The following is a 24,047-nucleotide window of genomic DNA, read 5'->3' as shown; positions in this document are numbered from 1 at the left end:
CACAATGGAAAGATGTACTGTTTTAAATCCAGCTACCCTATTACCAACTACCTGACGATGGGGAACACCATGATTGCCCAGAATTATCTGAATAAACTACTAAATGCAGACTAGATTTAAAAGACCAACCATTACAAACAGGAGAAATCCTTTTGGTAGGTGGATTATTAAAAATAAAAATAAAAAACTTGGAAAAACACAAATGGTATATGTTGTAGTAACAGAAACAAATATCTTAAAAGCTGAACTGTTATCATCACACTATTCATCACAAGCTGCAGAATTAGTGGCACTAACTGAGGCATGTAAATTAATGGAGCTCTATGGGGGCACAAACCAGTGCAATCTGTAGGCTGGTCCCAAGCTCAGATAAATGCGGAGGGTTGTGTCAGCAAGGGCATCCAGCGTAAAAACAGTGCCAAACAAATATGAGTGTTCATCTAAATAATCCCATACCGGATCGGTTGTGGCCCGGGTTAACAGCGCCCAACCTCGGCACTCCTAACCTGCAGGGCATCGGTGGAAATTCAGCTACTGTGGGTCGAAGACAAAGAAGAGGAGGACACCGGATCCGTCGTCAGAAGAAAAAGAGGAATGCACAGAGCCTACAACTGAGTGTAGGGACTTTGAATGTTGGGACAATGACATGAAAAGCTCAGGAGTTGGTTGACATGATGATTAGGAGAAAGGTTGATATACTGTGCATCCAAGAGAGCAGGTGGAAAGGTAGTCAGGCTAGAAGTTTAGGAGCAGGGTTTAAATTATTCTACCACGGAGTAGATGGGAAGAGAAATGGAGTAGGGGTTATTTTAAAAGAAGAGCTAAGAATCTCTTGGAGGTGAAAAGAGTATCAGATCGAGTGATCAGACTAAAATTTGAAATTGAGGGTGTTATGTATAATGTGGTTAGCGGCTATGCCCCATAGGTAGGATGTGACCTAGAGTTGAAAGAGAAATTCTGGAAGGAACTCGATGAAGTAGTTCTGAGCATCCCAGACAGCGAGAGAGTTGTGATTGGTGCAGATTGTAAAGGACATATTGGTAAAGGAAACAGGGGCAATGAAGAAGTGATGGGTAAGTACGGCATCCAGGAAAGGAACTTTGAGAGACAGATGGTGGTGGAATTTGCAAAAAGGGTGGAGATGGCTGTAGTGAACACTTAATTCCAGAAGAGGGAGGAACATATAGTGACGTAAAAGAGCGTAGGTAGAAGTACGCAGGTGGATTATATTTTGTGCAGACGATGTAATCTGAAGGAGATTACTGACTGTAAAGTAGTGATAGGGGAGAGTGTAACTCGACAGCATAGGATGGTGGTGTGTAGAATTACTCTGGTGGTGGGTAGAAAGATTAAGAAGACAAAGGTAGAGCTGAGAACCATGTGGTGGAAGCTGGTAAAGGAAGAATGTTGTGCAGCCTTTCGGAAAGAGGTGAGAGAGGCTGTCGATGGTCACCAGAAGCTCTCGGAAAACTGGATGACGACAGCCAAGGTTATCAGAGAGACAGGCAGGAGAGTACTTGGTGTGTCTTCTGGTAGGAAAGGGGAGAAGGAGACTTGGTGGTGGAACCGCAAAATACAGGGAGTCATACAAGGAAAGAGATTAGCGAAGAAGAAGTGGGACACTGAGAGGACCGAGGAGAGGCGAAAGGAGTGCATCGAGATGCGACGTAGGGGAAAGGTAGAGGTGGCAAAGGCCAAGCAAGAGGCATACGAAGATATGTACACCACGTTGGACACGAAAGAAGGAGAAAAGTATCTCTAAAGGTTGGCCAGACAGAGGGACAGAGATTGAAGGATGTGCAGCAGGTAAGGGTAATTAAGGATAGAGATGGAAATGTGTTGACTGGTGCCAGTAGTGTACTAAATAGATGGAAAGAATACTTTGAGAAGTTGATGAATGAAGAAAATGAGAGAGAAGGAAGAGTTGAAGAGGCAAGTGTGAAGGACCAGGAAGTGGGAATGATTAGTAAGGGGGAAGTCAGAAAGGCACTACAAAGGATGAAAAATGGAAAGGCAGTTGGTCCTGATGAAATACCGGTGGAGGTATGGAAGCAATTTCGAGATGGCTGTGGAGTTTTTGACCAACTTATTCAACAGTATACTAGCGAAAAGCGAAAGCGAAAAGATGCCTGAAGAATGGAGGAAAAGTGTTCTAGTTCCCATTTTTAAGAACAAAGGCGATCTTCAGAGCTGTGGGAATTATAGAGGAATAAAATTGATGAGTCACACAATAGATAGGCAAAGATGGAAAAAGATGATACGCTGTGGCGACCCCTAACGGGATAAGCCGAAAGGAAAAGAAGAAGAACTGAGGCATGTAAATTAATGAAAGAAAAATGTGTTACAATCTACACAGACAGCCAATATGCTTTTGCTCCAAGTCACTTATTAGCACAATATTGGAAAAACAGAGGATGGGTGAGCTCTACAGGGAAATCAGTGACACATGCATACCTACTGCAAAATTTGCTCATAGCAGTTCAATTACCAAAAGAAATAGCACACACATCAAATACAGACAAAGTAATATTAGGAAATCCACTTGCAGATAAAACAGCAAAAGAAGTAGCAGCAAAAACCTTTATGGGATAAGGTGACCATGTAACAAATGAAGACATACTTTCAAATGACGTGTTACACAAAATGCAACGACAAAGCTTATCAGCAGAATTAAATATGTAGAAAAATAAAGGTTGACATTACAAAATTGGATTTATGTCAGCACAGATACAAAACCCATTCTACTAAAAAAAATCTTTTTAAGTGGGCGGCAATATTGAGCCATGGGAAGTCTCATGGGAATGGTAGCCCTGGTACAAAGGCATTACATGACCTATGGATTTAACTTTTATGCAAAAAAAAATGTTTGTTTTACCTGTGCTCAACATAATCCATAAGGGAATGTGCATCCAAAACGTGGTCAGTTTCCTCAGGCTACATATCCATTTCAAAGAATACACATGGATTTCATTGAACTAAAATAAAGTGAGTGAAAACAATACTGTTTAGTCATCAATGATGCTTTTATAAAATAGGTAGAAGTATTCCGAGCCAAACAACCTGACGCGTTAGCAGTAGCTAAAGCATTTTGTAAAGATATACCACAATTTGGTATCCCAGAGACCATATATAGTGATAATGGAACACACTTTGTAAACAAAGTGGTCGACATAATAGGAAGCATGTTCCTTATTAACTTGAAACGCCACTGTTCTTACCATCCACAACATGAAGGATTGGTAGAAAAACTGAAGAAATGCATGGAAGAAACACACGGACCATGGACACAATGTATAGATCTAGTGAAACTATACATCAACATTACAACCATGACAGATCTCACTCCATTTGAAACTGTTTCGGAGACCATACAATTTACTGATATTTTCAGCACAATGGGAGATAGATGACAAGGCAAATTTAGCAGAGTACATGAGAAAAACATTAGAAGAAAGAAGTGAACTTAAATTACCAGAAGGTGATATTACTTCCCAACAGGATCAACAACTGGTGGTGCCAAGCGACTGGGTGCTGACACACAGCATAAGGAAGCAGCACTGGCACAATCCAAAGTGGGAAGGCCAGTTTCAAGTATTGCTGACTACACCAACAGCAGTGAAAATAGCAGAGAGAAACACATGGATACACCTTACACACTGTAAAAAGATCATCTCAGCTGAGTCACCCAAAGGGGAAGCTGAGACAAGTCCAGCATAAGGTGGGTGAAGATTTATAGTACCTGAAAATACCCGAAGGCTGGTAAATATTTAAAAGACACCTGACTCATTTAGGGGTGACTTAGTCGACATGACTTCAAAATGGCAAAATAAATTATAGCATGTTTGGCTACAAGGTTGACAGCTGTAATTATGTTTTTGTTCATATGGTACCTTGGGCACCTGTACAGCTGACAAAAACAAATAACAGAACCAATAATTATACTCAGTCAACTATAACTACCACACATAAGATAAAGAGGGGGATGTGGGAGGAACCGGAGTGCCCGAGTAAACCCACGCAGGGATGGGGAGAACATGCAAACACCACACAGGCGGGTCCGGAATTGAACCTGGAACCTCAGATCTGTGAGGCCAACACTTTACCAGCTGTTCCACCGTGCCGCAAATGTAGGAATAATTGTAAATATAATTTAAAAACTGCTCCTGCCTGCAATGAAGAATGCTTTTCTCTGCTCTAATTAAGTAACGGTTCCTGCCTGCAATGAAGAATGCTTTGCTCTGCTCCAATTAAGTAACTGTTCCTGCCTGCACTGAATAATGCTTTGCTCTGCTCCAATTAAGTAACTGTTTCTTCCTGCAATGAAGAATGTTTTGCTCTGCTCTAGATAACGTGGCAGCAAATGTATGAATAATTGTGAATATAATTATCATACATCTGCTTCCAATAAAGAAATGCTTTACTCTGCTTTAGATAACGTAGCAGCCGCTTAACAGGAACACAACAAGAACATCTAATCATCAGAACTGTTAGAACCAGGCGCACCTGTTGTCTGTTAAAGAAATGATGACCACACATGTACTCAGCAATCTTCCACACACATGCACACAAACACACATGAACAAAGAAGTACACTTTGTTTCCAACTATGTTTTACTCCCCCGTCTCCTTTTTGTAACATCCATGTAAATAAGGGGAGTTTTGAAACCAAATAAATAGAGGTGTTGAGGAGAGGATAATCAAAGAGTACAGTGGTGAATTGTAAAAGACGGTTCTCCTCTCTCCTCGCGAGCTGTCAAACTTGAACTGGTGTGTTTGCGTCCTTTTTGTCCTGTTTAATGAATGTCTGATTGGTAAACCTGGCAGAAATCTAAAAGGGAGGACACAACAATACCAGCAGATTATAGGGGAATCCGGCTGGCCTGCATTGAAGGCTGCCTCAACCACAAGTGAGCGGCCATGGAATGTCGTTACAGCGTACAGCTAGAAAAATGAATGTGAGTCAATGAAAAAGATTTATATCAGACTTACAAATAGAAATGAGCCACTTTTACAAGACCCTGGCCAAGAATGCGCATGCCCCATCACCACTGAAAGGTATGAAATTAAATCATCCAATGAAAAAGAGGGACTCCAAAAGTTAATGTTTGGTGATGGAGCCGTCAAGAATGTGAAACGCTTTTGTAGTGAGAATTAGTACTGTTTTTTACTAATAACAAGGCATCTGATATCTCCCAAAAATGCTGGTGATCACTGATCAGCACCCAACTGTGAAATCTGTCATTATACACACAGGGGTCCTGGATGTTCTCAAGCTGCAATCAGATGTACTGAAGCGGGATTTCATTGATCTCCAAACAAAAGTGCAATGTTTGGATGCATCAGTGTATATAAGCGGACTTCTCACACATGTAGAATTTGGAGATGAACATTTCTCAAGGTTCCGTCAATTGAATAAGCGATTAAGCGAAGCGTGTACTGCACTATCCGTATGTTACATTGACAACATCTGAGCTTTTTGGGAGGTAGATATCTTTACAAAGCAGATCGCTTCTGTCTAAAGAGAAAATTAGTTAAGTTATTGGCTTCCACATTTTTTTACAGTGTACATCATTCACGGCCCTGAAAAGAAAACAGTCATAAAAATCAAGGATGATAGGATGGAGTTGTTCCCAAACAATTGGAGGAATAAGAGATAAGCTGAGACAATGTGCAGAAAAACTCATTTGGGTCATCCAAACAATCGGCGGAGAATATGACAAACGGAATGAGCCAGCACTTTAAATCTCCCACACCTTTTCCTGCCCCATGGGAGACGTCCCCACCTCAGAATTCCTCCTCTATGAATAAGACAACCAAACAATCCGCAGTAGATGTTGACTCCCTCTTTCCTTGGCTGAATGCAATGTTTGGTCTGATGGATTGGGTGAAGACTATTGTCAACATTGGATTCCAGGCCACACCACGCCAAGCTCCTCCACACATCCACCCTTACCTGAAACTACTCTACACTAAGATGCGAAAAGGCCCTCCTCCAGTATAAAAATCCAGTATATTTATGCTATTTTGCAGATGATGTGGTTGTCATGATTTAATCAAGCTGCGATCTGCAACTCGCTGGAGCGATTTGCGCCCGTCTGTGAAAGCAGTGGGGAGGAGAATCAGTACCTCCAAATCTGAGACCATGATACTTAGTCGAAATAGGGTGGAATGGCCTCTCCAAGTCAGAACTATTGTCATGCAATTTGGCTCATGACCAAAAGATCATGAAAGATTGTAAATACAACTAAGTGAAATGAGTTGACACAGGAGGGTGTCCGGGTTTTCCCTTAGTGTGAGATGCCTTGTCATTTGGCAGGGGTTCAGAATCAAGCAGCTGCTCCTCCGCATCAAGAGGAGCCAGATTAAGTGGCTAAACATCTGATTGAGATGCCTCCTGGACGCTTCCCTGGTGAGGTGTTCCCGGCACCCAGGACACGCTGGAGAAACTAGGTCTTCCACCTCGCCAGGGAACACCTCCGGGTCCCCCAAGAAGAGCTGGATGAAGTGGCAGGGAAGAGGGAAGTCTGGGATTCTCTACCTAAACCAACAAACTTCTGTTGTGACCATGCCACTAGTGTGTTAATATGATGTATTATTAATTAGTTCATACGACAAATGATTCTGCAATTATTATATTAGCGAGTGTCACACAGCAAATTATGATGAAAATGTCTACTTACAGACGTATCGCAGCCAACAACATGAAATCTGCATGGTGCTTTAAATTTACTGCAGAACTTAATATGGTCCACATACTGCAAAACAAAAAAATTAAAGAAGCTAATCATCGACAGATTACTTAGTCGAGTTATATCTCCTGCTATATGAGCGTAAATGAGAAGAGAATCGTGCATTTAACAAACAAACAAAAAGAAATCACTTCAAGACTGTATTTAGGATACCTTTTCTCTGGGTATCTTTTTCTTTGCACAACCTTCACAGATCATTGGATACTTCGGGCAAATTTCATCATGGGCCTACAAAAAAATTACAAAAGAGCCATTAAATCAGAAGCAAAATATATTCCAAATTATATTATTACTGTAGTTTCATCAACTATAGTACAAAGAAACATTTTTAAAAAGTAGTAAGCTGGAAAGCATTGGCCTCACAGTTCTGAGGTCCCGGGTTCAATCCCAGACCCGCCTGTGTGGAGTTTTCATGTTCTCCCCGTGCCTGCGTGGGTTTTCTCCGGGCACTCCGGTTTCCTCCCACATCCCAAAAACATGCCAAAATTAATTGGACACTCTAAATTGACCCTAGATGTGATTGTGAGTGTGGCTGTTAGTCTAAATGTGCCCTGTGATTGGCTGGCAACCAGTTTAAGGTGTACCCTGCCTCCTGTCCATTGACTCTAAGAAAATGGATGGATGCTTGGATGGATGGATGAAAAGTGGGAAGTAAAAAGACTTTGTGAAGAATACAAATACTGTTTTTTCCTTGAATTATGAATGCCCTTAACATTTTGTAGTCTGATCTAAATTTTGATTGGAAGCATCATTTTCCCTGAAAGCAGCGCATCATGCTAGCCACTATACCTCGGTAAACACAGGCTATGGGAACGACTGTTGCACCCAAAATATTATGTTACCTTAAAGCCCAACTAACATCAAAAGCATGATTTGTATTATGTTTTTAATTTTTAAAAAAAAGTCAGTTGGAATGGAACCATCCGTTTTTTCACCACACAACATGATTTTGACGTATATGGTGTTTTGTAACTCCCACCATGAAAATCCTTTTGAGGGATTTGTTTTGGAGAAGAAGCAGTAAGTGACATTATTTGCAAACGCCCACTCAGGCGGGTTTGTGTGTTTATACTAGTTTTACCTGCGGGAAGGTAGCTCTTTGTTCCTTCGTGTTAGCCAAAATACCAGCTCGTTGTATTGCTGGATATTGCTCGAACACTCGGGAAGATGGATTTACTCTTCACACTTCTCCAAAAGACCCGGTTCGTCGTGAAAAATGGATTGCACAGGTGCAAAGGACAAGAGATTCATGGGTTCCAAATGACAGATAGGTGTGTCTACAGCTATTAAAAAAAAAAATTGTTTGGGGCGTGGGACAACATAATCCTTCTTTCAGCGAGCAACGGCAACACTTGCAGCCGGGCCGCGGTGGTTCATCGCGGCGTTGTCGTTGCTTCCGCCCGAGTACGCTATATACTGTCACATATTGTCGGGGAGTCTGTTGTTAATTAGAAGTGATCCGCATATCATCTAAATATGTCTAAAAATGATAGGGTAATGTTGCCTGGGTCACGTCACTCAATTGTGAGATGTTCTCTTCTTCGAAAACAACTTCCATGTCAGAAGGGGCATCGGAAAAATCCGAAAATCTCTGTTGTTCATCTCCCATAGCATGTGGCACAGCGTCTTCTCAATGGCAACTGTACCTGTGTGACAGATGTAAATGACGTAGCAGGCAATATGGCTACCACTTGGATGTCGAGTGAGACATCCGCAACTTTGCGCATGAATGACACGCTCTCCGCTCATATTTATTTTTTCGTACAGACATTGAAGTGAATAATATATGTTGTTTTATTAATATCTGTTTTCCAATGTATAAAGGATGTCAGTGGGACTTTATATAAAGATAAGAACGGATGCCCCTCAGGAGGACTTGTTTCAGACAAAATCAACTCTTCAACTTGCTTGGCCTAACTCCATCCATGCATTTTCTTAACCGCCTATCCTCACTAAAGTCACAGCCATGATGAAGCCTATCTCAGCTAACTCTGAGTGAAAGGACGGTTACACGCTGGACTTGTCAGCAGCCAATCACAGGGCACATATAAATAGACAACCAATGACAATCACATTCACATTTATGGATTTAATCTAGAGGCGTCAACTAATCTACCATGCAAGTTTTTGGAATGTAGGAGAAAACCAGAGAACCCAGAGAACACTCACGCGGGTATGTGGAGAACATGCCTAAACAACATCCAAGAAGGTCTAAGTTGAGACCGACTTACAAGGCACTATTTTTGTGAAAAGCACAAAGTGGTTTTGGTAATTTCGTTGACCGCTGTACACGAAGCACATCAAAATGAGACATCAGTGTTGAGATCAAACCTTTCCAATTTAAATTGAGTTCTTTCATACTCAAATAGTCTTGAACGGAAACATCTCTATACGGTATGTGGAAAAGGAATCAGCCGTGTGTGATTGGAGGATTGAATGTTGGCGAAATACCCCCTAAATATCTATTCCTTAAGGAGATATAATTTGTCTACAGTGCGGTGAAAATTTATTTTCCCCCATCCTGAATTCCATTTTTGCATAGTGTTGGAGGACGCTTTTTCCTCCGCCAGTTCGTTTAATTTCGGGTTGTGAGAATGTTGGTTATCCAAACACAGGCTGGAGACAATGAACAGTTTCTTCGAAGCTTTTACTTACAGAATATTTTGGGCACAAATGAGTTGGACAATGGCTGTAGCAGATCACAAGTGCGAAGATATTCTTATGCATTCTTATACGATCAGAAGGGTCCGCATCACAAAAGTATGAAAGGAAAATAAAGAGCATCACAAGAGATCCGCATCATAAAATAAAGAGGATCACAAAATAACTGCATCATAATGACAAACTCATTCTTGCTGGTAATAACTGGCACATTCTTATGTCCTGGTCTCCAGTAACAGTTTAGAAAGGTTAACTGATGAGTTGGCATCTGATTACAATACAGTGTTTGACTGAGGGTATGAGGGAGTTATAAAGTCATGACTAAATATGAGCAGAAGACACACTTCAATAGCTATCACACACAAAGTTATCAAATAATAACGATTCAATTTATTAAAGCACAAATAAATCCAAACATTTCTGACCCTCTGTGAAAAAATTAAGTCACTGTGACAAACCAGAAATTAGGGAAAGGTGAGTTAAATTTCACAAGCCACACACAAACCTGATTACGACCAAAATTGTTGAATCAAGAAATGGCTTAAATAGAGGCTGTCAGACAATGTGAAGTAGGCAACAAGACCTCAAGCAATGATCAGAAGAAATTCAAGAAGGAATGAGAAAAAAAAGTGAGTGAAATCCATCAGTCTGGAAAAAACAAGACAAAGCCATTTCCATGGCTTTGGGGTTCCAGTGGACCACTGTTAGAGTCATTATCCACAAATGGAGGAAAAACTGGGAACAGAGGCAAACCTTCCTAGGATTGGACGACCAACTAAAATTATTCAAAGAGTGCGAGGATGACTCATCCTGGAGGTCACAAAAGAACCCAGAAAACCCAAACAACTGCAGGCCTTGCTGGCCTCAGTTAAAGTCAGTGTTCATGATACTTCTATAAAAAAAGACACTGGCCAAATATGGCATCCAAGGGAAAGTTCCTAGGCGAAAACCCTTGCTGTCAGGAAAGAATATAAAGGTTCATTTTACATTTGCAAAAAAAACAGCTTGATGATCCTTAAGACTTTTGGAGAAACAGTATGTGGACTGACGAGTCAAACTTTTCGGAAGGTGTGCAACCCATTACATCCGTCATAAAATGGCACTGCATTTAATAAAAAGAACATTATGCCAACAGTGAAGCTTGGTGGTGGCAGTGTGATTGTCTGGAGTTGCTTTGCTACCTTAGTACCAGGACAACTTGCTGTGCTTGATGAACAATGAATTCTGCAGTGTATCATAATTCTGATTCGGAATTTGATCCCAAAGGAGAACATCCGGCCATGAGTCCGTGCCCTCAAAAGTTCTAGGATCATGCAGTGATTCAAAACACATCAGCAAGTCCACTTCTGAATGGCTCAAAAACAAAACATAAGAATTGAGATTTTGGAGTGGCCAAAAGAATCCCATACCGGATTGGTCGTGGCCCGGGTTAACAATGCCTGCCCCCAGCACCGTTAACCAGCATGGCATCCGTGGAAATTCAGCTACAGTGGGTCGAAGATAAAGAAGAGGAGAAAAGCGGATTCGTCTGCAGAAGAGGATTCATCATCAGAACATGATGAATCGAAAGAGCCTACAACTGAGTGTAGTGACTGTGAATGTTGGGACTAGAGAAGGGAAAAGCTCAGGACTTGGTTGACATGATGATTAGGATAAAGGCTGATATAATGTGCATCCAAGAGAGCGGGTGGAAAGGTAGTAAGGCTATAAATTTAGGGGCGGGCTTTGTGACATGTTGGTAAAGGAAAACAGGGGCAATGAAGAAGTGATGAGTAAGTAAGGCATCCAGGAAAGGTACTTTGAGGGACGGATGGTGGTGGAATTCGCAAAAAGGATAGAACTGACTGTAGTGAACACTTTCTTCCAAAAGAGGCAGGAAGATAGGGTGACCTGCAAGAGCGGAGGAAGAACCATGCAAGTGGATTACATTTTGTGCAGACGATGTAATCTGGAGGTTAATGACTTTAAGGTAGTCGTAAGGGACAGTGTTGCTTGACAGCATAGGATGGTGGTGTGTAGGATAACTCTGGCAGTGGGTGAGAAGCTGAGAAAGAATGTTGTGCGGCCTTCAGGAAAGAGGTGAGATAGGCTCTGGTTGGACAGGAGGAGCTCCCGGAAGACTGGACTACAACAGCCAAGGTGATCAGAGGGACAGGCAGGAGAGTACTTGGTGTGTCTTCTGGTAGGAAAGGGGAGAATGAAACCTGGTGGTGGAACCCCAAAATACAGAAATAGGATGACAGATTATGTTTGACTAGAATCCCCATGGACCATGAAGTTCGCAGATGACATTGTGATCTGCAGTGAAAGCAGGGACCAGGTGGAGGAACAATAAGAAAGATGGACACATGCACTGGAATGGAGAGTAATGAAGATTAGCTGAAATAAAACAGAATATGTGTGTGAATGAAGCAAATTGCGTTTGTGTTGAAGCTGCACAGTCTAGCCTAGCCTAACCTAGCTCCGGAAAGATCAAGCAACGTTTGTAATACAATATTTGCTGAGGAGGTAACCATTCAAGAGTGAGTACCTACACGACCTGCAAAACCTGTTTCGTTTACAATGAGGACAGTGAGTACTTACTTACTTACTTATACCAATTTAAACGTGCCTATAAGGCAGAGACCGCCTTAGCTTAGCTCGCTAACAACAATTAGCATTTGCGATCAAACAGTGGTGTTGAAGAAGCATCGAACGTGTTTAACTTCATAACGTGTACGACCTAAACAACAGGTAGAACAAGGGAAGTGAGGACGTATTCAAAGTTAACAAGTCTTATGTTAGTACCCAAATACGACCTGTATTTGTTCATGTTGAAGCTGCTCGGCCGACAATGAGAAGACTGGGGAGAGGCGAAAGGAATACATAGAGATACGACGACGGGCAAAGGTAGAGGTGGCAAAGGCTAAGCAAGAGGCATATGAAGACATGTACACCCGGATGGACATGAAAGAAGCAGAAAAGGACCTCTACAGGTTGGCCAGACCTTTGGGCAGCACATTATTATGCTATTTGTCGGCCGGTCCCAAGCCCGGATAAATGCAGTGGGTAGTGGTAGGAAGGGCATCCTGCGTAAACCTGTTCCATACATATATGAGCGTTCATCAAATGACTTCCATAACTGATAGGTCGTGGCCGGGGCGAACTACGCCCGCCCCTGGCACTGTTAATTTGCAAGGCGTAGGTAGAAATTCAGGTAATGTAGGTCGAAGACAAAAAAGAGGAGGAAAACGACTTAGTCGGCATGCACAGTCCCTACAACTGTGTGTTGTGACTTTGGATGTTGGGACTATGACAGGAAAACCTCAGGAGTTATTTGACATGATGTTTAGGAGAAAGGTTGATTTTTTGTGCATCCAGTGCATCCAAGAGAGTAAGTGGAAAGGGAGGAAGGCTAGAAGCTTAGGAGCACGGTTTGAATTCTTTTACCATGGAGTAGATGGGAAGAGAAATGGAGTAGGGTTATTTTAAAAGAAGAGCTGGCTAAGAATGTCTTGGAGGTGAAAAGAGTATCAGATCAAGTGATGAAATTTGAAATTGAGGGTATTGTGTATAATGTGATTAGCGGCTATGCCCCACAAGTAGGATGTGATCTTGAGTTGAAAGAGAAATTTTGGAAGGAACTAGATGAAGCTGTCCTGAGCATCCCAGAGAGAGAGCGAGTTATGATTGGTGCAGATTTCAATGGACATGTTGGCAAAGGAAACAGGGGTGATGAAGAAGTGATGGGTAAGTACGGCATTCAGCAAAGGAACTTTGAGGGTCAGAGGGTGGTGGACTTCGCAAAAAGGATGGAATTGGGAGTGGTGAACACTTCTTTCTAGAAGAGACAGGAACATACAGTGACCAACAACAGTGGAGGTAGGAGCACGCAGGTGGATTATATTTTGTGTAGACAATGTAATCTGAAAGAGGTTACTGATTGTAACGTTGTGGTGGGAGAGAGTGTTGCTCGACAGCATAGGATGGTGGTGTGTAGGAGAGGACGGAGGAGAGGAGGAAGGAATATATTGAGTTGCGACGTAGGGCAAAAGTAGAGGTGGAGAAGGCTAAACAAGAGACATAACGGCATGTACACCAGGTTGGATACAAAAGAGGGAGAAAAGGATCTCTACAGGTTGGCCATACAGAGGAATAGCGATAGGAAGGATGTACAGCAAGTAAAGGTGATTAAGGATAGCGACGGAAATATGCTGACTGGTGCCAGTAGTGTACTAAGTAGATGGAAAAAGTACTTTGAGAAGTTAATGAATGAAGCGAATGGAAGAGAAGGTAGAGTCAAAGAGGCAAGCGTGAATGACCAGGAAGCTGCAATGATTAGTAGGGAGGAAGTTAGAAAGGCACTGAACAGAACGAAAAATGGAAAGACAGTTGGTCCTGATGACATACCAGTGGAGGTATGGAAGCAATTTGGAGAGGTGGCTGTGAGTTTTTGACCAACTTATTCAATTGAAAACTAGCAGGAGAGAATATGCCAGAAGAATGGCGGAAAAGTGTGCTTGTCCCCATTTTTAAGAACGAAGGCGATGTTCAGAGCTGTGGAAACTATAGAGGAATAAAGATGACGAGCCACATTATGAAGTTATGAGAGAGAGTCGTGGAGGCTAGACTCAGCACAGAAGTAAGTATCTGCGAGCAAGCGTATGGTTTCATGCCGAGAAAGAGTACCACAGATGCATTACTTGCCTTGAGGATGCTCGTGGAAAAGGAGAGAAGGTCAGAAGGAGCTACATTGTGTCTTTGTAGACCTGGAGAAAGCCTATGACAGAATACCAAGAAAGGAACTGTGGTACTCCAAGTGGGGTGGAACAGTTGGCGGAAGGTGTCTGGTGTTCTATGGGACAGAAAAGTCTCCACTAGGATGAAGGGCAAAGTTTATAAAATAGTGGTGAGGCCAGCCATGATGTACGGATTAGAGACAGTGGCACTGAAGAAACAACAGGAAGCAGAACTTGAGGTGGCAGAAATGAAGATCCTGAGGTTCTCGCTTGGATTGAACAGGTTGGATAGGATTAGAAATGAGCTCATTAGAGGGACAGCCAAAGTTGGATGTTTTGGAGACAAGGTGAGAGAGCAGACTTTGATCGTTTCCACATATTCAGAGGCGAAAGACTGAGTATATTGGTAGAAGGGTGCTGACGATGGAGCTGCCAGGGAAAAGAGCGAGAGGAAGACCAAAGAAAAGGTTGATGGATGTTGTGAGAGAGGACATGAGGACAGTGGGTGTTAAAGAAGAAGATACACAAGATAGGCTTAGATGGAAAAAGATGCCACGCTGTGGCGACTCCTAATGGGATAGGCCGAAAGGAGAAGAAGAAGAAGAAGATATGTGTGTGAATGAGAGGGTTGGATGGGGAAGAGTGAGGGTCCAGGGAGAAGAAATAACAGGGCAGATGACTACAAATACTTGGGGTCAACAATACAGAGCAATGGTTAGTGTTGTAAGGAAGTGGACAAACATGTACAAGCAGGTTGGAACAGCTCGTGGAAGGTGTGTGGTGTGTTATTACAGAATAGTGCTAGGATGAAGGGAAAGGTTTAGAAAACAGTGGTAAGGCCAGCCATGATGTATGGATGAGAGAAAGTGGCACTAAAGAGACAAGAAAAAGAGCTGGAGGTGGCAGAAATGAAGATGTTGAGGTTCTCTCTCTCTCTCGCTAGGAGTGAGCAGGTTGGATAGGATTAGTAATGAGCTCATTAGAGGGACAGCCAAAGTTGGATGTTTTGGAGACAAGGTTAGAGAGAGCAGACTTTGATGGTTTGGACATGTCCAGAGGTGAAAGAGTGAGTATATTGGTAGAAGGGTGCTGATGATGGAGCTGTGAGGCAAAAGAGCAAGAGGAAGACCAAAGAGAAGGGTGATGGATGTTGTGAGAGAAGACATGAGGGCAGTGGTTGTTCAAGAGGAAGATGCAAGAGATAGGCTTAGATGGAAAAAGATGACGTGTTGTGACAACCCCTAACGGGACAAGCCAAAATTAAAAGAAGAAGAAGAAGGAGTGGTTAAGTTAAAGTCTGGATTTAAATCCAATTGAGATGCTGTGGTATGACCTTAAACAGGCAGTTCATGCTAGAAAACACTCCAATGAAGTGGAGTTGAAACAATTCTGCAAAGAAGAATGGGACAAAATTCCTCCACAGCAATGTGAAAGCCTCATCAATTATTGCAAATGGTTGATTTTAGTTATTTCTGCTTTTTTATTTTCTTGCGTTGTCGCTGACTTATATTAAAATTGCTTTTATGATTTGAAAACATTGTGTGATAGATGTGAAAAAAAAACAGAAATCAGGAGGGGGCAAATACATTTTACGGCACTGTATATGCGCCCCGATTATTTCTACCATGAACCCTACTCCACAAAACCCATAGCAGCCGGCCAGTACGTAAAATATAATAATTATGATGATTACAGCTGGGCATAATTTAAATTTTAACAATTCCAGTTCCTTATTTCCATGCCAATTCTTTTAGGGGGTTGGGTAAAAAAAAACTTTGCTGCTTAAAGACTAAAATAAACACTAAACAACATTGCAAAACTGCAAACAACCATTTATCTTGTGAGTTGTCTCAATGTTGGCATTGCTGTATTTTATCGTTTCACTCACCCAATTGACAGATGACTTGGCTAAAGCTCCACATTGTATAGGGTGACGATCCAGAACGTGAAGGCCTCCTTTACACAATATTACTTTATTTATTTAGGGGACAAGCACGTCTTTATGAGCATTCTTTGTAGGTTTACGCCACTTCTTCTTTGCCACTGGAGGACTACAGATAAAAACTGGGAACCGAATTTTTTAAATTTGAACGGTTCCAGGAGAACCAAAATGTTACACCCGCTTTCCCATTGATTTCCTTTATTAAACATCAGGTGTGGTCCGAGTAAGTGTAAGTTTAAAGAGACTTTCTGACACCAAACTCACCCTCCATCTCGTGCATCTACAAGGGCACACACTTGCTGCATCGACATGGTGCATTGGTGGCACAAATCTTGGGCTTGCACGAGACTCACTTTTAGCGCTGAAGCGCAGCTGCGATGTCTATGAAAATAGAGCCCTCAGTCACCAAATTGTCACATCAACCAGGTGGATGTCAAAGGACATATTCTTGTTAACGTCAGTATGCCCATCTGACCGGTTTTCCATATTGACAAACACACCAGCGAGCTTTGTGCTTGCAAAAAAAAAAGAAACACAATTTTTTTCACTTTGGCATACATTGTGAAGTCCAGTATGTTTGTTTTACCTCCTTATTTGTGTTCTTGTCATAATTTCTCTGAAAGGACATCCCAGAGAGAAGAAGACTTTCCCCTGGAAAGTAATGTGAAGTAGCCGGAATCACATCTTTTTGTTCTAGCTTTGCGAGGTAGTTTTGTCCAACTTCACCAAGTATTTCGGTGTCATGTCAGTTGAAAATTATTTTAAGTAGCCATTTAGCCATTGCTGTTTTTTTTCCTTTTCTCCTATTTTCATAAGCTTGATAAGACAGCCTCTGCCAAAACTTGTATTGATCAACTATTTGTGAATAAAGAATGTTGATTTGGATACTTTGTTAATGGCATTGTGGTAGAGTGGTAGAACATCTCACCTTGATGTTCTTTAAAAGGAATGCTTCTTTACAGTATTTGCAGTTGAGTGTCCTCTCTGGACATTCTCGCTCATCGTGGCGTTCCTGTTCATTAGCTCTCATCAACTCTTTGCAGGAAGGGCACAAGATGATGGTAAAATCACAGTGGACCTCATGGGTAGCCTGCAGGGAACAGCAACAATAATTTGAAGTCAATCAACAGGCATTATTTGAAATGTTACGATTCCTTTTGACGCTTTGACCTGCAGTCGAATGATGAGAATGCGGGTAAAAAAGAAATATTAAAACGTGATGTTTACTCCAGTATCTTATTTCTGCTAGTATATTTTTTTACATGTACTTATCCATCACTTTTCAATACCCAGGGTTTGTACACTTCCAGAGAATCAAAATTCCATGAATTTTCCATGACTTTACAGCTACTCAATACAAAATTCCATGACTAATATTGAACTGACTGGTTGTGGTAGACAACAATATTTCAGCTATATGATCATCTGTTGCCACTTAAATAATAAGTGGCAAAGCTTAACAATGTAGTAGGTGCATCATAATGACTGTGAAATGTATGGTTATTAAAAATATAAACTATAATTACAAGTGTATAAAAGTATTGTTAATAAGGAGCTCATTGGCTTTGCGTGTAATCACCAGGGACATGGGCATGCTTTTACAAAGCCATTCGCCTTTGAGTTTGCTTATCCTATCACTATAACGTGGCAGTAAAGCACGCTCGTAAAGGGTTTCTTATCTGCTGTGTTGTAAGGTAAGCGTACTCTTCAGTTATGAAGGCTTTATGCAAGCAAGCCTTGGGCTTCAAACTTGCCTAAAACCAATGTTCCCTCTAATTTTTTACGTGTCTGAGCTAACACACTTGGGCCGTGAGCTCCCCCTTTGACCACCATGAGCAACATCACAAGTATGCACTGTGGTCAGATCAGTGTCATCCATTGAAGTTACGTGGCTCATTCAAATATTCAGATGACAGCATTTACATTCCCATCAGAACATTTTTAAGAACAATTTTGTGTTTTTGCAAACTTACAATTAAAATATCAACAAACGGAAAAATACACTGCTGACCAAACCAAGCCAACTATAAACTGTAAATTTGAAATGCTGCATCCAACTTTTTTCATTTTTTTAACCCACAATGATATCCCAGTCTGTTTTTCTTGGTGTAAAATTGAATTATTGCTTGCAGAATATCTTTAGCAATGCACGTTGAAAGCTGAATGATGCTACCAACCAGTTTTAAGGTTAATGTTATGAGGTCTCCTATATTTAAAATACAGAATTAGCTTTTTGTGCACTATACGCTCTATGGAATTTTAACATTATACACCATCTCATCCTGTACTTTGTACTTTGACTTCTACCAGACCTTTTTTACTCAAAAAAAGAGAAAATCTCGTCCAGTTTCACCACTTTTTCTTTTATTATTCACATACTTAGCTTCAGACCAGACCTTTTTTTACTCAAAAAAAGAGAAAATCTCGACCAGTTTCACCACTTTTTCTTCTATTATTCACATACACCGACATTCATTAAAGCAGCAGCACTTTTTATTTTTTTACTTTTACCATTATTATCGAGAGTAAACACAAGCAGCTTGTTTAACTGTTTGTAATTATGAGTGTACCCCTTTAAGAGCCGAAAGGGGGGCGGAGTCAGGTAAACTATCAGGAGACCATGTGGTTTTGTGTATTAAAAAAAAAAAAAAAAAAAAAAAAAAAAAAACGAGTCAGGCTGAGGTTCACCGCACTGGACTGGTTTTCATGTGTGCTGAGAATGTCTATGTATTTCTACTGGTAACAAATTTTTCATGCTCGACTGTACAGATTTGTGAGTGCGATCGCGCCCGTAAAGTCACAGTGACTGAAAATCCCATGACATCCGCTGACCCAACCCAAATATTTTTTTTTATTTACCAGACTTCCCAGACCTGACAAAAGGCAATGTTTCTTCCCATGATATTCCAGAAATTCCCTGACCCGTACGAACCCTGTATACCTACTGTCATCTGAGTTTTGGGTTATTTTCAAGCATATTCCATCTGACTTTAACTGAGAGGCGGGATACACCATGGAAAAGACTGTCATTTTTTTCCAAGTTGTTGTGTCTAAAGCAACGAGATGAACCAAAATATCCTTCAATTAAAGTGCAAAAAAATTGAGGTAGTTATTTTGGCAGTAAAGAAAACAGAGTTGGTCTTCATAAATATCTGAAGTCATTCTCTTTAAAAACCACTGACCAAGTCCCAATACTCGGTGTGCTGATAAGATTACGATCTGACATTCGGCAGTGAGACCAAATCAACTTAGCTCCCTCTTTAGCACAACGGACCGATACAAAGTCCGTATCACTGCAGACGCTGCACAGATCCGTCTGTCGATCTCCCCCTCAGTTCTTCCTTCACTCGTGAACAAGACTCCAAGATACTTGAACTCCTATATTTGGGCCAGGATCTTATTCCCGACCTGGAGAGGGCACGCCACCCTTTTCCGACTCAGGACGATAGCCTCGGATTTAGAGGTCCTGATTCTCATCCGAGCCGCTACATACTCGGCTGCAAATCGCTCCAGTAAGAGCTGGAGATCACGGCTTGATGACGCCAACAGAACCACATCATCTGCAAAGAGCAAAAATGCGATGCTGAGGCCACCAAACCGGACACCCTCTATGCCTCGGCTGCGCCTAGAAATTCTGTGCACAAAAGTTATGAACAAAATCGGTGACAAAGGGCAGCCTTGGCAGAGTCCAACTCTCACCGGAAACAAGTCCGACTTATTGCCGGCAATGCAAACCAAACTCTGACAGCGGTCGTAAAAGGACCGAACAGCTCGTATAAGGGGGTTCGGTACTCCATAACCCCCCCACAGGACTCACGGAGGGACACGGTCGAACGCCTTCTCCAAGTCCACAAAACACATCTCGACTGGATGGGCTAACTCCCATGCACTCTCGAGGATCCTGCCGAGGGTGTAGGTGACGTCCTCTATGGCTGCTCATGACCGAAAAAGTCTAAGTTTGCAGCTGTGGACGGCTTCTCCTTGAATGCAATTGCTAATTCTGAATTTATTCTGAGAAATCTTCGGGCTCAAAAAGATAATTTCGACGAACCTCCCCCCGCATGTAGAGACACCGTTAAGGCGATGCTGTATTCAACAAAAATGAACTCATGAAAATATTTCAATAAAAAAACACAAAACGGTCATAGGTATTCCATCACGCTGGATGAGTACACTGCAATTCAAAACAAGCGTTTTATGAATATTAACGTTCATTCCAAGGACGAACATTGGTCCTTAGATTAGTCCAGATAGACGGATCCCTTGACGCTAACAAAGCCGCCCGGACTGTTGGGAAACATTTGTCAGATTTTGGACTCGACGTCCAGAAGGACATCGTGGGCTGCACCATGGACGGTGCAGCTGTCATGGTCAAGTTTGGACGTGAGGTTACCCCCGACCGTAGACAATGCATTGCCCATTCTATGCACCTTGCTGTTTGCGATGTTTTGAACAATGTAAATGAACACGAACCCAGACTTCTACAACCCAATGACCCAGAGTCTGATAGCCCTGATTCCGAATCTGAGGGGAATGCTGATGAGGAGTCTGAAGGGGAGGGGGATTCAGAAGTTGTATAGATGTACATGCCGTTGGTATCTGAGTAAGGAGCAACCATTGACAAGGTCAGAAAAATGTCGCATCTTTCGAAAATCGCCATTGAAAAATGATGAGTTACAAGACTTTGTCAAAGCAAAATTTCAGAAAGAATTAAAGCTGTTACTTGACTGTAGAACCCGATGGAATAGCATGTTTTACATGGTGGAAAGATTTGTGCTGTTAAAATCCTGCATACCAAATGCTTTGAGGGCTGTTCTCGTCCCAGAATCTGTGTCTCAAGGGGAGTGGGATATTCTGCAAACTATTGTAGACACTCTACGGCCAGTTAAAATGATTTTGAAAGTCATAAGTGCCGATGACATGGACTTACTTCAAGCAGAAACCTCAATGGTTTTCCTGTTGGAAAAACGGAACGGATTGAAAAACCCCCTCTCTATACAGATTCATGCCCAATTGCTTGAATGGTACAAATGCTGGCGTCAGACCGAGGCAGTTGCGCTACTCCGGTATTTACACAACCCCACCGTCGCAAAAACGGATCCAGTCTTTGCAACCCCAGTCTCGAAGCAGAACTTGAAGAGATGTGCCGAGGCCCTGTACAGGAGGCTGTTTCCTGAAGTACTTGACTCCGACGCAGAGGGCCCCGCATCTCAGGAGGACACAGCCGCTGTTAGTGCCGATTCTGCAGTGAAGGATGAGTCACCTGTGTCATATTCCAGGTTGTTACAGGAATATACGGCTGCCATGCATCAGATGAAGACCCAGGCTGCCCAGCCAAAACGGGACACCAAAGTGGACAGGTCCAAAGAATTCAAGGCTTACGAATCCAGTTTGACCAGAAGTCCTATCCTCGAATGTCTCTTTAATGCCTTGTTAACATTTAAGCCGACCAGCGTGCAGTCCGAACGGGCCTTTTCAATCGCAGGACAGTTTGCCACAAAATCAAGAGCAAGACTGTCAGGGAAAACCTTACATGTTATCTGCTTTCTTAAAGACTATTTTAAGAAATCCAGAAAGCCTTAAATAGCTCATTTTGTTTGTTAACTGTTCTGTGTAGAATAATCCGTATGATAATTTTCAGAACTTAATGTACCATACATTACAATTTTTCAACTGACTTTGTTTTGTCAAACATTTTAATTTTTCTACCGTGTATATTTTTCCTATACGGCGCTCCCCCCACCTCATGAGACATGCCGAGGAGGGCAATGCTGATCGGTGAGTGTGCTACTGTAACATGCAAAATATTTTGTATTCGCAGTATATACAAATGTTCTAAATGTATGAGGCCATGTGTGTTAATTTTTTTGGGGCTATTTTTGGTAAAGTTATTGATGGTTGAAATGATTGATAAATTTTGTTAAGCAATCATTTATAATAGTATGTGTGCTATTACGAATTTACGATTATATACTGCTGGTATTCTGGTACTAGACATACTTGTATTGTAAGAAATACAGAACATGAGAGATCAATTTATTATCTGTAACAACATTCAAATTTCAAACAGTGAATGTTGGACGTGGGCTGGAAATACCCCTCAAGAATTGGACGCCCTCGGATCACCACCAACATTGGCAAGCTGTTCCCTGTTGGTATACTTTCATGCCCTTTCTGAAAGTTAACATTAAAACATTTTTACAAAAAAAAGAACAAAAATTTAACTTACACAAGTGCGTTGTTGAAAGCCACATTCATCAAGCTTGTTTGTCAATATTGTATACAAACTACCCCATTACCGCGGAGTAAATTAACGATCGATGGTACCGATTTTAAAACCGGTTAACCGTTTTTTTGCTACAGGTGTTCAGTTAAAACCGATTATGAAAGTAAGCGTTTTTTTGCGATCCCGAGTACCTAGATGACATCTTGATTTCCTCCCCAGACGAAAAAACCCATGTCAAGCGTGTTCATGCGGTGCTACAACAGTTATTGCGTCACGACCTGTATGTCAAGGGTGAAAAGTGAGTTCCACCAACCCTCCATATCAGTCTTGGGCATTGTCTTGGGGAGACATGCATGGATCCTAGCAACGTCGAGGCCGTTCTTCATTGGCCTACTCCAACTACCCGCAAGGGGGTGCAGAGGTTTCTTGGGTTCGGCAACTTCTACTACAAATTCATCTGAAACTTTAGTATTGTTGCGCCCCCATTACATACACTAACCTCACCCCACAGTTCTTTTGCTTGGAACCTGGCATGTCAGGCAGGCTTCCTTAAGCTCAAAGCCAGCTTTACCACAGCTCCGGTCCTCACCTTGCCCGATCCCAATGGGCAGTTTGTCGACAAGGTTGATGCGTTGGATAAAGTGATAGGGGCGGTTCTCTCACAGAAAAGTCCCAGGGACGCTAGATTACACCCCTCTTCATTTTATCTAAAAAACTAACTCCAGCAGAATGAAATTATGACATCGGAGACAGTGACCTTCTAGCAGTCAAGCCAGCTATGTCGGAATGGAGACATTGGTTAGAGGGGGTGCAGGTTCCGTTCTTGGTATTAACAGACCACAAAAATTTGGAATATATTAGGTCAGCCAAAAGGCTTAATGCCAGGCAAGCTAGGTGGGAACTTTTTTTTTTTTTTTTTTTTTTTAAGCGATTTCGCTTTGTGATGACCTATCAGCCTGAAACCCGATGCGCTGTTTCATGTGGATGATGGGGAAAGAACCAAGTCTGACCCTGCGCCCATCCTACTGGAAGCTTGTTTCATCTCACTCTTCACCTGGGAAACTGAAACTCAAGTCAAAGACGCACTACAGGACTCTCACAGTCCGTCCTGAAGGGTGCCCAGATGACAGGCTATATGCTGTTCCCCCACTAAGGGGAAGAGTAATTAACTGGGCTCATACCAATCACACAGTGTGTCACCCAGGCCTGGCCAAAACACGGCCTGTAATAGAGTAACGTTTCTGATGGCCAAATATAAAAAAAAGACATCAGGGAGTACGTCAACGTGCGTCCTCTTTGCATAGCAAATAAACCATCCCGGCAACACCCCTCAGTGGAGTTACGACCTCTGTCCATTCCTCGACGACCATGGTCACATATCTCTCTGGACTTCGTGACCTGGTGACTGGCTTCGCAGCGTCACACCACTGTTCTCTGAGTGGTGGACCGCTTCTCCAAAATGGTTCTTTCATTCCGCTACCTAAAGTCCCCTCCGCAAAACACACAGCCAAGCTTATGATAAATAACATTCAGGTTGCGCGGCCTTCCCACTGATGTGGTTTCCGACAGGGGGCCCCAGTTCATTTCCCGGTTCTGGAAAGAGTTTTGTTCTCTTATAGGGGCCACCGTTTGTCTTTCTTCAGGCCATCACCTGGGAACAAATGGCCAGACTGAGCGCGTAAATCAGCGTTGGGCGTAATGATGTCCCATGTAATTGAGCCGTTGCGACACGGTACACGTCACATATGGCC

At 42.2% G+C, this 24,047-nt stretch overlaps 1 protein-coding gene across 4 annotated transcripts in view; it reads right to left on the bottom strand.

Annotated features, from left to right (window-relative positions):
• LOC133499037 (TNF receptor-associated factor 2-like) overlaps positions 1–24,047 on the bottom strand; it is a 64,374-nt gene that overhangs the window by 31,866 nt on the left and 8,461 nt on the right. For 2 of the 4 annotated variants that reach the window (XM_061816513.1, XM_061816515.1), the window contains exons 4-7: positions 16,999–17,160; positions 16,335–16,451; positions 6,903–6,977; positions 6,681–6,755 (exon numbers count right to left, since the gene is read on the bottom strand). In XM_061816513.1, the coding sequence (XP_061672497.1) occupies positions 6,681–6,755; positions 6,903–6,977; positions 16,335–16,451; positions 16,999–17,160 (429 nt within the window). The remainder of the gene's footprint in view (positions 1–6,680; positions 6,756–6,902; positions 6,978–16,334; positions 16,452–16,998; positions 17,161–24,047) is intronic. The other 2 variants (XM_061816514.1, XM_061816516.1) reach the window with 2 other exon arrangements.

Source organism: Syngnathoides biaculeatus, chromosome 4 (genome assembly GCF_019802595.1).
Source record: "Syngnathoides biaculeatus isolate LvHL_M chromosome 4, ASM1980259v1, whole genome shotgun sequence".
Lineage (NCBI taxonomy): Eukaryota > Metazoa > Chordata > Actinopteri > Syngnathiformes > Syngnathidae > Syngnathoides > Syngnathoides biaculeatus.
The sequence above is the reverse complement of the archived record's forward strand: the minus strand, read 5'-3'. Positions and strand labels throughout refer to the sequence as shown.